The following is a 16,861-nucleotide window of genomic DNA, read 5'->3' as shown; positions in this document are numbered from 1 at the left end:
ACATGCCAAATCACCTGTCATCTAAATATTAAGCTAACTGCACACATTATCCACTTGTCTTTTTTTAAATCCATCAAATAGTAACAGCCACACTTCTATTCAAAATAAACATAGATTGATATAATTATAGTGAAAGCTATTAAACTCTTATTGATGTAAGGGATTACCAAACAGTCCAATTAATGGCCTAGACATAATTGACTGTGGCATACTGGTGCTGTGCGCTGGTTTCATTTGGAGTGTCTGAGTGGAGGATGAAACGCAGAGTGAGCGACAGCCCCTCTCATTTGCCTCTAGGATTTATCGGGGCCATAGTCCAGTCCCATAAAAGACACAGAGAACATTTCTACACCCCAGGTCAACAAGTGGTCAAATATAAGGTACGTGGTGTAATAAAGAGACTGGGTATCTTCTTTTAACCAGTCAGAATCACTAGTGATTTACCATCTATGTGCAAACAGAGAGAAATACGAGGGAGGACGTTGGGTGTTGTGATGCGATACAGATGTCGAATCTTAATCTGAGCCAGTCTCCTACAGCAGGAAAATAATCCTGCAACAAGAGGAAATTTGAATTATTATGTGGATTATAATTAAATGGACATTTTTGTTACGGTTGATACATTTTTCGTAAGTGAAAATCAAGTTGGAAATTTCTAAATGGAAATTACAAACTTTAGAAGCCTTTTAAAATCTCAAATACACTACACATTTTAAAATGTCCTGCGTTGCAGAAACGTTATCCTGCCACAGGGTGATCAAATTAAGATCCTACATATGTATGGTTTTACAATGAGAAAAACTGAGACAAAAGGAACGGTGAGAGGCTCTGAGCAAACACTGGTGAGGAAGTAACACCACCGCAAATGATGACCATGATAACAATTGATAGGAGACATGTCAAACGGGAATTAAGGTTACAATGGTGCGCACTTGTGAGCTCAGGAGCTGTGGTCGGGTTTCCAGATTGATCGAAGGAGAAACAACAGAGTTTTTAAGCATCATTGGTGGCAGAGCTGTATTTTTGTATTACTTACCATAACAAAAGTGTGCTCCGTGTCTGCAGATAATTGTTTAGGGAACACCATTGTCATGACAAGTATTAATTCTCCATTCTAATTTCTAAACCCTATGCAATTCCGTAATCTCTTTGGTAAACCAAACAAATGTAAATGTCTGTCTTACCTCCAACTAGCATTTAATCCAACAATTATCAATGATGTATCCTAGCAAATGTACTCTCAGAATGTAGGCGTGGCATTCGCTGTGGTTCCAATTGGACAAGGCAGTTGGACTTGTCCGTGTCTAAATACTTTAAAAAACAGTTTGTATCCATACATTTCTATGTAATAGGAGCCCATCCCACTGTAATAATATATTTGGACGTGCAGTATTAGTTCGATTTATTTCAGCATGTCATGCTGGCACTTGAATAAGATTAAAATACGACTGAATTAGAAAAGCAATGTGTGTAAACATGAAAATACTGATTTTGGACGGATTTTGCACTACTGCAGAGAATAAAGGTCATTTGTTTTATTACCCTTTGTTCCTAAATGTACTACTTAGCACATTGGAAAGTCTGAATCTTTCCTGACTCTGTGACCAGTAAGGAATTCTAATACAGTGGTTTTACATAAAATACTTTACCTCGATCCACTCTGCTTTGAACATGATTTTCCCCCCTTTTTCCATGTTATGAGAATAGACCCTGAACATGAATTATAAGGAATTAACAGAGCTAATGCAAAACAGACACTCCATGTTATTAAATCACGGTATTGAAAATGTGGACAGATGTTGGAAAGTGCGACTGGATGTCCAGACAGTCAGTCCATCGCCGTTTCACTTCCACAACATTGAGATACATTAGACAACAACAAGGGTGATGCCTCAGCATTTGCAAACCAACAGAACTGTGGTTGTGCTGCTGTGGTTACCATTTAGCGGAGTCAACTAGAATCCCTCCCAACAAAATGGTGGCAATTTCATATAATATTTGGCAGGGTCCAGAGAAAAAACAACAGCAGGAACAAACTCCCTTCATGGTCAGGATTTAAATAAACAAGTAATGGGATCAACGTTTTGACAACTGGACTGGGTCTGTTTTGCAAAGGAGAGTGAAATCACTATTGGACGGAATCATGCTACTGGAATACCCTGCAGTTTTACAGACGTGTGTGTGTGTGTGTGTGATGCTGTCAGCCACTGGTGTGGTGTGTGTGGTGCGCAAAAGGAAAAACAACATGCCAAATGATGTTTACTCAGTTTGTATGTCCCTGTTCACATCCCTCTGAGACCCACTAAGCCCTGACCGCTGCCATGGGCCTGACCAGCCCCCTGTGTACTGAACCACCCTGCACTCACATGGCCCAGAGAGGACGGACACACACACACACACACACACACACACACACACACACACACACACACACACACACACACACACACTTTATATACTTACGGTGAGCTCCAAAAGCATTTGGACAGAGACACATCTTTTGTTGTTTTGGCTCTGTACTCCAGCACTGTCTCTGTACTCCAGATAGCTTTAATTTGGGGGTATTTTCATGCATATCAGGTGAACCATTTAGAAATTACAGCACTTTTTGTACATAGTCCCTCCATTTTAGTGGACAAATTAATTTATATGATATTGAAAGAGTTAAAAGTTTTGAATTTGGTACCACATTCCTAGCACGTAATGATTACATCAAGCTTGTGACCAATGTTCCCTCAACTTTTTTGGTGCACTGAGCAAATTTTAGGTCTTGTGAGTGGAAATTTGAACGTTGTGAGAATTTTGTGCAACTTCCAGCACGCGTTTACAGTGAACACTGAGGCTGTACCCTTACAGTTTTAGACAGCAGCCAATAGGCTATTGTGGCTATAGCATAATGTAGGCCTACCAACAAAACCAATGGCGCAAATCCCAACATTTTCACATGGAAATAGCTTTTGATTTTTAAGATATAGCCTACATTAGCCTATATGTCGTGTTCAATGAAGGCCTACATTGAATGAGACTTTTAAAAACGTTTTTACATGATAAAGGGCTAGACATTAATTCATGATTTTTTATGTGGTCTGTAATACCATGGGTCAAATAGGTGTCTGTAAATTGCATTGTATTGTGTTGTATGATGCAAGAAACCACTTTGCAAAATACAATTAATTATTATTACCAAACAGAGAATCAGTGGTGTGAAGTACTTAAGTAAAAATACTTGAAAGTACTACTTAAGTTGTTTTTTTGAGTATCTGTACTTCACTATTTATATTTTTGACAACTTTTACTTCACTACATTCCTAAAGAAAATAGTGTACTTTTTCCCTGACACCCAAAAGTAGTCATTATATTTTGAATGCTTAGCAGGAAAGGAAAATGGTTGAATTCACACACTTATCAAGAGAACATCCCTGGTCATCCCTACTGCCTGATTTGTTGGAGCATGCCCCTGGCTATCCGTAAATAAAATAAAAAACAAGAAAATGGTGTTGTCCTGGTTTGCTTAATATAAGAAATTAGAAATGACTTATACATTTACTTGTACTTTTGATACTTAAGTATATTTTAGAAAATACATTTACTTTTGATACTTAACTACATTTAAAACCAAATACTTTAAAACTTTTACTCAAATAGGTTTTTACTGGGTGACTTTCACTTTTACTTGAGTCATTTTCTATTAAGGTATCTTTACTTTTACTCAAGTATAACAATTGGGTACTTTTCCACCATTGCAGAGAATTCGACAATGTAGACCACCCTCTGCCTTTTGGCTTATTTGCATATTCAAGCCTGTCTCAAAATACAACACTGCTCCTTTAATTATGATATATGCTTTTTAACTGATTGGGTTTTCAAAGACAGCTTGAAATGTAGCATACACGATTTGTGCTCTTGTATGAAGCAGTAGAAAGCACTCCTCATTGCTGACATCTACGTATCAATAACTGGGCTAATAACTCGCTAACTAGCAAAGAATATCAAGAAATTAGTACAAGCGTGGCTCTGCGCTCTGACCGTTCGTGGGCTACCCCCACAAATAGAATTCTACTCCGTTGCGCTGTGGCTCTGCCTACAACAAAATCACAGACTCAATCTTACAAGGCTTGGTTTGTTTTTGGTTTGTTGCATTGAAAAGGGGCGGATATAATGTTGATTCAATCACAGAAAAAACGATGATCTATATCGTGAAAACTAACGGGGCGAATTCGTTGAAGTTCAATCTCTTGCGTCTCTGCCCAGCCTGGAATTTAGTGGCACCTCTTGCACTGAGATGCAGTGCCTTAGACTACTGCACCACTCGGGAGCTAATGTGGATGCTACCATTTTTACAGATGAATGAATAATAATGTTGATAATCATACCCCTAAGACATGCTAACCTCTCACCATTACAATAAGGGGGGGATTATCCATAATCATGTTCTTTCACTGTCACAATACATTTGGAGCTCACTTATACATCATTGGTACGGCCGCACGCACGCACACACACTTAGACCCACATCGGAGTATCTCATTTTAAGTTAATAGATATAATCACTGTAACTGATTTCTGACAATTACATGTGAGAGTACATGTTGAATAACTGGCTTCAGAAACTCCTGGGAAGTTATTTGATGTTAAATAAAAATACATATTTTGTTTAAAAATTTTCAAAAAATTTTCCGTCTGACTGGCGAAGTGTTCAAAAAGTGATTGTGTACAATACAGTGTTGAAAAAGAGCAACATGTGTATACATTTAACTGTCAAAGAGAGGGAAAACTATACATTTCTGTGATTAAACGTTTTGAAGATACATTAACATAAGAACACAAAACCCCATTGTTGCTGTATAAACCTCAAGACGCCGATTTGTAAGGAAATTCGCACGTTGTTGTTACTGTAGCATGACTGAAAAAGTGAAGGGTGCCAGGGAAGAGAGTGCCTTACAAACAGGGTTTGTTCAGATAACTCCTTTGAGAGGCGGCAGGGCAGGCTGCAGTGGAATGGTGCCAGGGGATGGAATGCCAGATACAAAACAGGGGAAGAAAGGGGTTTAAACAATAACTGATACCCCTACCGCCTAAAAACAGATTATTTCAGATAGAGGACCTCTGAGAAGGTGTAATCCTCCAGATTACTCTACTGCTTTCAAGCAGCCCTCTCCTGGTTTCTTGGCAGCTCACCAGCTAGCTGTATCTCAGCTGGTATCTGCCCCACCCCTGTTTTAATGAGAGGGCTAATTAAGTGCTTATACCTCAAGAGGGGAGAGGAGGGAAGGCAAGGGAGGGGGGTTGGGGGGGGGGGGCTTGTGATGACCCATGCAGTTTAATCGCATATAACCCCATCTTTTAACAGACAGGAGTTTTGCTTAGGGCTATGGCAGTCAAACTGTTGTCAGCTTGTGATTGTCAAGCAAATAACTGCTGGTCTTAACATAAACACATTTAGCATCTCCTGGCTTCCACGAATAGCCTACAAGCCACTGATGCAGACCTTAAGAACATCTACATTTTAAAAAGTCTAATAAATCCATATAATATAGCCTACACCATCACAATAAATCCATTATTTATTTGAAACCGTTTTAAAGAAACATAATGTGAAGAAAATGTAGTCTATTTCAGATCAGATTAGCATACTCTGAGTTGTCCTTATGTTAGGCCCTGATCTAACTATGCCATATGGCTGTGGGCTACACTAGTTCATTTAGCAGACAAGACTTGCTTAGAATGAGGTGGCATTATTTTATAGTATGAATAATACAATTGAATATAGCTGAATAAAATAGAAAGGATATTTTCTCCAAACGATCTGAGGGAGTGTGCACATGTGGCTATTCTGTGTTGAGCAGGTTTACAAAGACACAGATCCTCCTAGATGCTTCATTTAGATATATGTAACTTTTGTTGTTCTACAAACGTTGGGCTGTATATTTTGATTTGTAATACATTCTAAGGCTGCACGATGTGACTTTAATGATGATTTGAAAACAGCTGTATGAATGGCATGAGCTCTGCTTTGTTTTTTTTGCACAGACTGTACACACTTCATCAGTTTCTCATTCACAATTTGACAAGCAATTGATAATGCCTCCAATTTCCTGGCTGCATCCCCTTTGTGTTGCCGTAAAGCCCCATAAAAAATCCATGCCTTTTGTGGCCAGTGGCCGTTGTGCCCTTGGGCTGAATATAACAATTAGAATTACTTTCTCCTAGCTGCTTGCCGAAGCACTTCTCACTCACATGGCTCTCCATCAAATGATCGGGTCTTTTTCACAGGCTAAGTGAAGACAGACACATCTGGGATGCAATTGCATGCATCCTTATCCAAGTCTGAGGCGATAACTGTCCACATTTACTTTCTGTCAGCCAACAAGATGAGTAGGCCTTACTAACAGCAAAAGCACTAGTCTCTGTCAATCTACTATCCTCCATAGTACAAAAGTTGACCTATTCTATTCTGTGTGAGAAATAAATATTCCAATCATAGTCTGGGACAGTTGTGGGACGCGATAGATCCCAAATAAATACAACCATTAGCATAAAAAACCCTGTTTTGAGCAATGAGCCTGATACAACAGAACTCTTTGCTTAAAATGTTGATAAACTATTTGGCTATTTCTTCACATAAGCGCAGCAATACGCACACGGCAGTAGGCTATAAGAGCGAATGTTCCATTAGCAGGAAAACACAATTCTCAAATGTGACCACAAATGCATTTTTATGGTGAAAATGATCTTCCCCAAACTTGAAACTCACTCGCTGCGTATGTATGCCAGTTAGGCTCTACACCCTTTGTAAAGCTAATTAATGTGCTTAATTTTAAGAACTTATTTGGCCACTTTAGTTGTGATACAAACCTTATCAAAATATATAGGCCTGTGGGCTAGGCTACATGAGATGTGCGAATGTGATTTGAAAAAGTGACCCAAAAAAAGGCATGCGCTGGTTCTTGCCTTACACTGGGCATCATTCACAAGTGATAATATATCATTCACAAGCGATAGGCTAATATTGTCCCCCATCAGACTATCCTTGATTTAATCTTGTCTTTACGTATACAGTACTAAATAACATATGTCTGAAATTTGTTTTGAATTAGAATGGACCATTATCTTGCACCGGTCTCGAAAATACATGTCATCTATGCACTTAAATAGCAAATTGAGGACGCTTTTTCTGTGGTTCTTCTTTTCATGCCAGCCAGGTAGGCTATAGTCCTGTTGCAAAGCAAAGCAATGTGTTTAACATTAGGAAAGTTGATAAATAAATATAGTAGGCCTAGTCTATTGAAAGCTGATGGGATCCTCCTCTTTTTAATAGAGGCCATCACTCTGTTTTCTCACGCAATTGCATAGCCTATAGAAAGATGAGTAGGCCTTACTAACAGCAAAAGCACTAGTCTCTGTCAATCTACTATCCTCCATAGTACAAAAGTTGACCTATTCTATTCTGTGTGAGAAATAAATATTCCAATCATAGTCTGGGACAGTTGTGGGACGCGATAGATCCCAAATAAATACAACCATTAGCATAAAAAACCCTGTTTTGAGCAATGAGCCTGATACAACAGAACTCTTTGCTTAAAATGTTGATAAACTATTTGGCTATTTCTTCACATAAGCGCAGCAATACGCACACGGCAGTAGGCTATAAGAGCGAATGTTCCATTAGCAGGAAAACACAATTCTCAAATGTGACCACAAATGCATTTTTATGGTGAAAATGATCTTCCCCAAACTTGAAACTCACTCGCTGCGTATGTATGCCAGTTAGGCTCTACACCCTTTGTAAAGCTAATTAATGTGCTTAATTTTAAGAACTTATTTGGCCACTTTAGTTGTGATACAAACCTTATCAAAATATATAGGCCTGTGGGCTAGGCTACATGAGATGTGCGAATGTGATTTGAAAAAGTGACCCAAAAAAAGGCATGCGCTGGTTCTTGCCTTACACTGGGCATCATTCACAAGTGATAATATATCATTCACAAGCGATAGGCTAATATTGTCCCCCATCAGACTATCCTTGATTTAATCTTGTCTTTACGTATACAGTACTAAATAACATATGTCTGAAATTTGTTTTGAATTAGAATGGACCATTATCTTGCACCGGTCTCGAAAATACATGTCATCTATGCACTTAAATAGCAAATTGAGGACGCTTTTTCTGTGGTTCTTCTTTTCATGCCAGCCAGGTAGGCTATAGTCCTGTTGCAAAGCAAAGCAATGTGTTTAACATTAGGAAAGTTGATAAATAAATATAGTAGGCCTAGTCTATTGAAAGCTGATGGGATCCTCCTCTTTTTAATAGAGGCCATCACTCTGTTTTCTCACGCAATTGCATAGCCTATAGAAAGATGAGTAGGCCTTACTAACAGCAAAAGCACTAGTCTCTGTCAATCTACTATCCTCCATAGTACAAAAGTTGACCTATTCTATTCTGTGTGAGAAATAAATATTCCAATCATAGTCTGGGACAGTTGTGGGACGCGATAGATCCCAAATAAATACAACCATTAGCATAAAAAACCCTGTTTTGAGCAATGAGCCTGATACAACAGAACTCTTTGCTTAAAATGTTGATAAACTATTTGGCTATTTCTTCACATAAGCGCAGCAATACGCACACGGCAGTAGGCTATAAGAGCGAATGTTCCATTAGCAGGAAAACACAATTCTCAAATGTGACCACAAATGCATTTTTATGGTGAAAATGATCTTCCCCAAACTTGAAACTCACTCGCTGCGTATGTTTTAATAGAGGCCATCACTCTGTTTTCTCACGCAATTGCATAGCCTATAGAAATGTTGGGCAACATGAGTTCATGGGCTCTCATGAAGTGTTTGATTCGATTTTCGATCACATTTGCATTGATGTCAGAGTGAGTAGAGGGACAATAGAGTGCTGAGTACCAGGCAATTAGCAAGTTTGGTAGGGTACTAATGACCATCAGCCGCATCAGAGCTTGGAGAAGCCTAATTACTGTGGCTAAATGGTCACACCGAATTTGACTACCATCATGACTCGGGACCGCCAGTGTGGTGGTAATACAGTCACCATAGCAGCCCTAGTTATGCTGCTGGAACATGGCGGAGGACGGAACAGCTCTGCCAAGGTATTTTTTATTTATTTCCAAAAGGTCTGCTGAGACCATGGCTCATCACTAGGAACCCAACTACACATGTTATGACAGTGTCAAAGCTGCTCCCTGCGTAACACTAGATCATAATCAGAATTACTGAGTAGAAGATTGAGATTGCAGGAGTGTCAATACAGGACATTAGAAGGGCAATCTGTGGCACAACAGAGCAGAAAACTCCCATTTCTGTTGTGTTTTTATTGTGATAGGACACTTCTTCCAACCACAAATGAACAGAATGTCAATCTTGCCCCTATATTATATTTTTGTGGAATGAAAATTGATGGGGGGGGGGGGGGGGGGGGCAAGATTGACGTTCTGTTCATTTGTGTTTGGAAGAAGCGTCCTATCACAATAAAAACACAACAGAAATGTGAGTTCTCTGCTCTGTGGTGCCACATACCCAAGTGGACTTAATCAGAAAATGTTGACATGTCTGAGTCAAGAGGATTCCCCTTCTAATGTCCTGTATTGACACTCCTGCAATCTCGATCTTCTACTCAGTGATTCATAATCATACCTGCCCTCTTTCTTGTGATAAGAAGCTCTATTGTTAATTGTCAAAATGAGGCAGCATTTTATGAGAATCATTTTTATGAGAGTGTGAGATTACTCTGTTGATTCTCTCTCTGGCACTAAATACACTTTAAAAATGCCCTGTTTCCCAGCACGGAATCTCCTATGATCCAAGCCTTATCTGAACACCAGCCAGAACTATAAATGTTTCTGCTTCAGGTCTGCCTGCCAATACCGACCAACACAGCCAGCTATGTCACAAACTGAAAAAAAGACTATGCTTTCTAAATAAACTAACATAACATACATCAGTTACATAACAGCGTAAAATAGAACAGTCAGTCAGTCAGGCTTACCACAACATGAAGTTAAGCATAGAACATGCACAAAACGTGCAATGTTATAACTCCTAGGTGAGAGAAATGGTGTGAGCTTTATGAAGAATGAACTGGACCAGAGTGGAGGCCTTTTCCTGGCTTCAAGAGGGCTAGTCCCTGTGGTAAACACATTAGCCCAGTACATACAACACATGCTGAGCCTAAAAACTCTCTTAGCAGAACGTCCAACGGCACCCTTGGGCGACATTATAAAAATGGAACGTTTTCTGGTTCCGTGTGCTTGTTTAATGTGTTTGTCTTTTTTCAGTGCAATTTGGGAAACATTCACCCTGTTTCAGAGTCTGTTGGTGTAAGGAAACACATTTGAAATCCCCTCTCGTGATTACCTGGTAGTGGTAAATAGAAAATGGATGGTCATCGCTGTTTAAGTGATTCTATCCAGTTCTGCACACTGAATGCATTTATCCATCCCTGGTACTGACTGCTACATATATTTCTGATGGACTGTAAAGCCATCACTTGTGCAGATATCAAGATGGTCTTGTTCTTCATTATATCTACCATCAGTTATCACAAAATCACAGATTATAAAAAGGTAACACCAATATTTCTGACCAGTAGTTCCACTTGCCAAAGACTGATCAAGTAGGTCTACTTTGATATCAAACTATTGTACTTAAGGACAACAAATCGCTTTCAGGTGTTCAATCATTCTGAATGTGCATAAGTAAACCAATAAGTGCTAGTGTTAACTGAAACACAGACATGAGAAAGCAGAGGTTGCAACAAGCACAATCAACGAAACAGAAAAAAAGACACGAATGAAAGTACGAAAGAAGGGCAATGTTGAATAGAAAGCAATGGCATACAGTACAACAATGAAATGATCAATTAATATCCATTTGTCTTTTTTATTTCATGATTCATACTGTTCTAAACATAAAAAAACACAATCAATGCCAATAGTTAAATCAGACGGTGTACCTTGTCTTTGCAGGGACATCCACAGCAGGGCAACTGGCAGGACGTTACGGAACTTCCATCGCCACCATCCTCCACAGACGTAAGACTCCCTGTCAATCACAGTTAAGATGGAGACATACTAGGCATCGTCTGATAGTGCAGTCTTACACATGCAGTACACACAAGCACACAAATACAGTATATTTATTCATACTGATGTGTCTACAATTTGGGTCCACTTTAAAAGTTTGAATGATGTATTTGTGGTATGGAAACATATTTTCAGCACAAAGAGGGACCACAGCGAAGCAAATGCAGTTTTGTTATATAATGATAAATCATTCTTTCATGTCAGTTGTAATGACTTCCAGAGTTAGAGGGCACCAGTGGCGAGTATCCGACAGACGACATCAGTGTGGTTCATACAATAACGTACAAGAGATGCTCCTTGTTTGAATCTAACATAAAAATGTAAATTATAATGAAGGAAAATATACCAATTACCGCGATTAGTCATGCGTCCATAATAGCCAATGTGGTCGTTTTGATCACTGGGAAAATATATACAACCCCATCGCCTGTAGACTTTACATTCCAGGAATATAATTTGATTAATGACATGACTAGGCTTGGATAAAAGCATTGTCTACGATATGAAAAATCCACATGGTCTGATATACAATTCTGTCTGGGAGGAGTTCAGCATAGATACATGGAAGTCAGTCAGATCCCTGTAATCTTATCTAACCTGTACGCAAGTGAATTGGATAAATCACTTACAAGACAATTAAACAGTACAAATATAAAAACAGGTTTACAGCAAGAATACGGAATTACAAATTCAATGTGATGGGAATAGAGAAGACAAAAATAGCAGCCAGAGTCAATCCACTCATATAAACACATTTCTATAGCTGGGTCTCTGCAGTCCAGATGCATCTATGTGGGGTAATTACAGATACTACAAAATCAACCTCGTCAACTTCTTGTCATTGGTTTCTAGGTGTAATTTCCCTCTGAGTTCATACATGATCATGACCCCATCTGAATCTGCTTCTCAATCAAAAGAGTCATTTGTTCTAACATTTCTGTATAAAATGTAATTGTGGTCTCCCAATCAACTCAAGGCCACACACATAAACAAACCTATTAGTCAGGAAATTGCAGTATACTCCAAACCCAAGTCATTTCACAGAGCTGGCTTAGCTACTATTAGTTAAATCATATGGTTGTGCTGCTGTGGGCCCAAACTATATGGACTGGATGGAGAGTCTGCCAAGAGGCCCTGTTCTCCTCTTCCATCTTAGAGAATAGAGCCTCTTAGCCTCCTCTGTTCATTTCCACTACACTGCGGTGAACTGGATGGATGGCTTTTCCACTTCAGCAAACACTACCTTCATTAGCCAATAGCCACATCTGGTCTGGGCCTAATTGATACCAATTACTCTAGGTGTTGCCTGAGCCTGAGGCGTGGGTGGTGCTGGAGGAAGGTTCAAAATAACATTTCACAGCTTCCCAGTCTTTCTGATTTGCATTTTTTCAGAAGGTAGTAGGTTTCCCACATTGAATGATTCCTGAAGAGAAACAATCACTGTACTCAAGGGATGGTCATTTGCTGACAACAATGTGAACCTGATGACTCGGAGCATCTTCACAGTGACAGTGTCAGAGTATGGAAGAATACCAGACCCTCTCCTTATCCTCCATGCAGACTTTTTAATAATATCATTCAATTCACCAAACTTCATCCATTAAATAATGAGAGGTCTGCATGTCTGATCCCGGTTCTGTTTTGTTCACCGTGTGCCCTCCCAAGTTCATGAACTTAGACAAGGTGATGAGTATCGCAATTCAAAGTCAACTTCCTCGCAAGCACAAGGAGAACTGAGAAAAGTGATATGGAGCTATGAATAGGCCACCCACACAAAGGCCATGATCACTAGTCATATTTTATTCAGACAACAGCAGGATTTTAGCTCATCATGTTCATCATGGCTGTCAGGAAACAAAGATCAAGAGAGGTGCTCTCATCGAGAGAAACCCGAGACCAGCTTACATTGTCTTCATGGAGATAAGGAAGGAAAATCTTATCCTATAGTCATTCAGAAAACAGTAGTGAAGAACTGGCATGTTTGCGACTCCACGACCTAATGACTCACAACCTTATCTCAAAGTAATTATTCTTGCTAAACACACACAGTATAAATAATGGAAATACAGCAATATATATTCTATTCACATTTCACACAAAAAAGACACAGATAGGCTGTACTTCCTCATAACTGTAAATTCATCTATTGTTTCTTGGACTATTCAAATAGATGACTAATATGGTTTTGGAAATGATTGTGTGTTCTACAGACGACGGAAACCTTAAAAAATAAACTTTCATATTTCTTTTCACATTGGATACAAACTTACACACACTCACGAACAACAACTTACAGATGCGCACAAACAATGACTGCATCTCATCTGCCCAGACTCACATGCTCCCACCCCCATCCCCAGTGCCTGCATTCTTTGTTTGAGAATCCTCCAGCCCATTGACTATGTCACTACATACCCATATCCCTTGTCTTGAAATATGCAGACAGACAGATTACATTGAAACTTTCAATTTCTAACAATTGCTTCTTTTAATTTGCCAGTAGCCTAAACAGTGTAGTAGACAGCAGTATTTCCCAATGTAAAACTTGTTTTGCATAAGGAAGTTAATTAAATCTTTATACATCATTTATAGCATTAGGGCTGAGCGAACAAACTCAATAAATTGCGCACTTATTACATACATTCATATTCATATATTCATGCAATTTCTGACATTAGAGAAATTTGGTCTTTGTTGAGTTGTTTCTCTCAAAATATGTTAATATGAACGCAAAACAAGCTGAGGTCAGTTCTCCGTGTCCCTTGGAGACCACATAAAGACTTCAATTCATCTGGTAGAGAGGATGGATGGACTGTACTGCATATCCATCAAACCCATTGATGCCATACTAACAAATGGCCAGTTGTAAATGAATATGCCAGTGTAACCGATGTGAAATGGCTAGCTAGTTAGCGGTGGTGCGCACTAATAGAGTTTCAATTGGTGACGTCACTCGCTTTTGTGGCGCGATGGGTAACGATGATTCGTGGGTGTCAGTTGTATATGTGTGCAGTGTGTCCCTGGTTCGAGTCCCGCGAGGGGACGGACTAAAGTTTAAAACTGTTCCACCATTACCAATATTCAAACTAGGATTACAAAAATGATCAAGACTGATTAATCATTGTAGAGAACTATCCAGTTGTTAAGATGGTTGGAGTCATGAACCATCTTTCAGACACATTCTTGATGATATGTAAAGGCCTGTCTTTCTCAACCTTATCATGGTACAGTGTCATCACAGAGCTGCTGGTCTCAGAATATGAGGGCCATTAGATCTTTCATTTATCATTAAATCCCCCAATTTAGTGGTGTGTCTGATGTCAGTCACCTGGACAGGTACAGACTATTCATCTTCCTTTCAACAGATTCTCTATGACTTCATCTCACATCTCCTAAAATGTTCTGTCCAGTCAGAAGTTTCACATGTAGGACCTGGTGGAACTGACTGGCAGCTGTAAATTTAGTCTGTAATCATTCAACTTTTGGTTGAATGTGTTCTAGGTTGTGTAAAACAAGTAAGTAAAGCACATAATAAGACCACTCTTTCGATAACAATTTCTCACATGCTGACTGCACTTCAGAAGATAATACATGTCATGGCATAGTCTTCATGAAGACACAAAATATTGTTTAAAAGTGCTTAATGATACTTAAAAATGTGGTATAGGCTACTCCACACCAACACAGCAGCCAAAGAGATGGAATAACAAGCATTTCACTAAATGGAGTGTTCAGTAGTGTCTTCAATAATTGAGCTAGGGCGAAAAATCACTTTTAAAAAACTGTTGGAACGCTGAGGAACGCTCAACTCCGTTCGATTTGAGATAAGAGAGTTTAGCGTTCCTCAGCTATAATTGTAGACTATTTTCACTAGGCCTACCTCAAAAGTAGTCGAGTTTACCTTATGTCATATCATACATACATTTAGCATGTAATAATTTAGCATGTCTTGATATACTGCTATAGAAGATTAATTCATAAACTGTAGGACCATTCTCAAAGTCAATCCGCTAATGTTGTAAATAAACACATAAACTGACAACAATGTGACATTCATTGATCCTCTGGTCACACTCAGGTCAATTATCTCCAAGACAATCGAAAAGTAAAGCGTCTGACAATAACGTCATGAGCAACAACAAAAACATTTATAACTTACATCCTCTTATTGGAGAGGGAGCTGGTCTCATTGAAGGATCATATTATCTACTCCGCTGTCGATCCGACTGGATTTTTCAGTTTTTGAAAACTTTTGGCAACTTCTTCAAATTCGTGCCACGCCGACGTTTCAAAACGTAATTCAGTGTATAAACGCAAAACACGCGCTTATCACAAAGTCGAAACCTCAAATCGACTGTTGACCCTGTTCCTGTCACGCAAGATGCTTGAAACAGCAGCAACGTAGTTTTAACATTGAAGGAGCGTGTCCTTGCACACAGCTGGAGGACGTTCTCTCTCACTCTGGAGCCCCACCCCAAAGTCCCGAGGGTTAAGAACATTTAAGAAATGTGCTCAGAATCACCTAGAATTCTACGTTGCTTCTCCATCACACTGAAAATGGACAAATTACATTTACATTTACAGTTATTGGTCCAGTGGTGTAAAGTACTTAAGTAAAAAATACTTGCAAGTATTACTAAAGTAGCTTTTTTTTTGGTATCTGTACTTTACGTTTTATATTTATGACAACTTTTACTTTTACTTCACTACATTCCTTAAGATAATAATGTACTTTTAAATTATTCGTTACATTTTGAATGCTTAGCAGGACAGGGAAATTGTTTCAAGAGAACATCCCTTATCATCATGAGTCCGATCTAGGTACTCACTAAACACACATGCTTCATTTTTAAATGATGTCTGAGTGTTGAAGTGTGTCCCTACCTATCGATAACTTTCAAAAACAAGAAAATGGTGCAGCCTGGCTTGCTTAATATAAGGAATCTGAAATGATTTACACTTTTACTTTTGATACTTAAGTATATTTAAAACCAAATACTTTTAGACTTTTACTCAAGTAGTATTTTACTGGGTGACTTTCACTTTTACCTGCATCATTTTCTATTAAGGTATCTTTTTTGTGTTCTGTCTGTGCTTTTTTAAATGTTTTAGAATTATTTTCGTTTTTTATTTAACAAGGCAAGTCAGTTAAGAACAAATTCTTATTTACAATGACAGCCTAACCAGGCCAAACCTGGACAATGCTGGGCCAATTCTGTGCCACCCTATGGGACTCCCAATCACAGCCAGATGTGATTCAGCCTGAATTTCAGCCTGGGACTGTAGTGAAACCTCTTGCACTGAGATGCAGTGCCATAGACCACTGCGCCACTCGGGAGCTACAGCACAAGTCTGGCTGACAAGGCCTATGGATTGTGTATGCCACAATGAAATAAACACACTATTGTTATTGGAAACTACTGCTAAATTAAAATGAGGGAGGACAAGACTGAAACAAGTTACATTTTGGACTGTAGTCCAAAATTAACAGACTTTGTACAATTAACAGACTTTGATTTGTTGGCTTTTTGATCCATCATTTGCTTCAAACGTCAGTTCAGATGATCTTCCTTTGTGATAACTCTCAACAGAGTTGGATATCTGAATTTGCATGCTGTATCCACTTTTTTTTTGCTTTTTGGTCTCCACAGCCATCACATTGATGTAGATGAGGTTTATCCACAGCTAAAAGACAAAATTACATGTCTTCTATTGTATATAGAACTACAATAAAGTCACTGTAGTTCTATCAG

At 38.9% G+C, this 16,861-nt stretch overlaps 1 protein-coding gene across 9 annotated transcripts in view; it reads right to left on the bottom strand.

The window, feature by feature from the left end:
• The window catches only part of adgrg6 (adhesion G protein-coupled receptor G6), a 55,036-nt gene extending 39,475 nt beyond the window's left edge, over positions 1–15,561 (bottom strand). For 6 of the 9 annotated variants that reach the window (XM_031837190.1, XM_031837186.1, XM_020496544.2 and 3 more), the window contains exons 1-2: positions 15,268–15,561; positions 10,979–11,067 (exon numbers count right to left, since the gene is read on the bottom strand). In XM_031837190.1, the coding sequence (XP_031693050.1) occupies positions 10,979–11,067; positions 15,268–15,269 (91 nt within the window). In that variant the 5' untranslated portion in view covers positions 15,270–15,561. The remainder of the gene's footprint in view (positions 1–10,978; positions 11,068–15,267) is intronic. The other 3 variants (XM_031837191.1, XM_031837192.1, XM_020496546.2) reach the window with 2 other exon arrangements.
• Between the last annotated feature and the right edge of the window lie 1,300 nt (positions 15,562–16,861).

Source organism: Oncorhynchus kisutch, linkage group LG12 (genome assembly GCF_002021735.2).
Source record: "Oncorhynchus kisutch isolate 150728-3 linkage group LG12, Okis_V2, whole genome shotgun sequence".
Classification (NCBI taxonomy): domain Eukaryota; kingdom Metazoa; phylum Chordata; class Actinopteri; order Salmoniformes; family Salmonidae; genus Oncorhynchus; species Oncorhynchus kisutch.
This window is presented reverse-complemented; position numbering and strand designations above follow the sequence as displayed.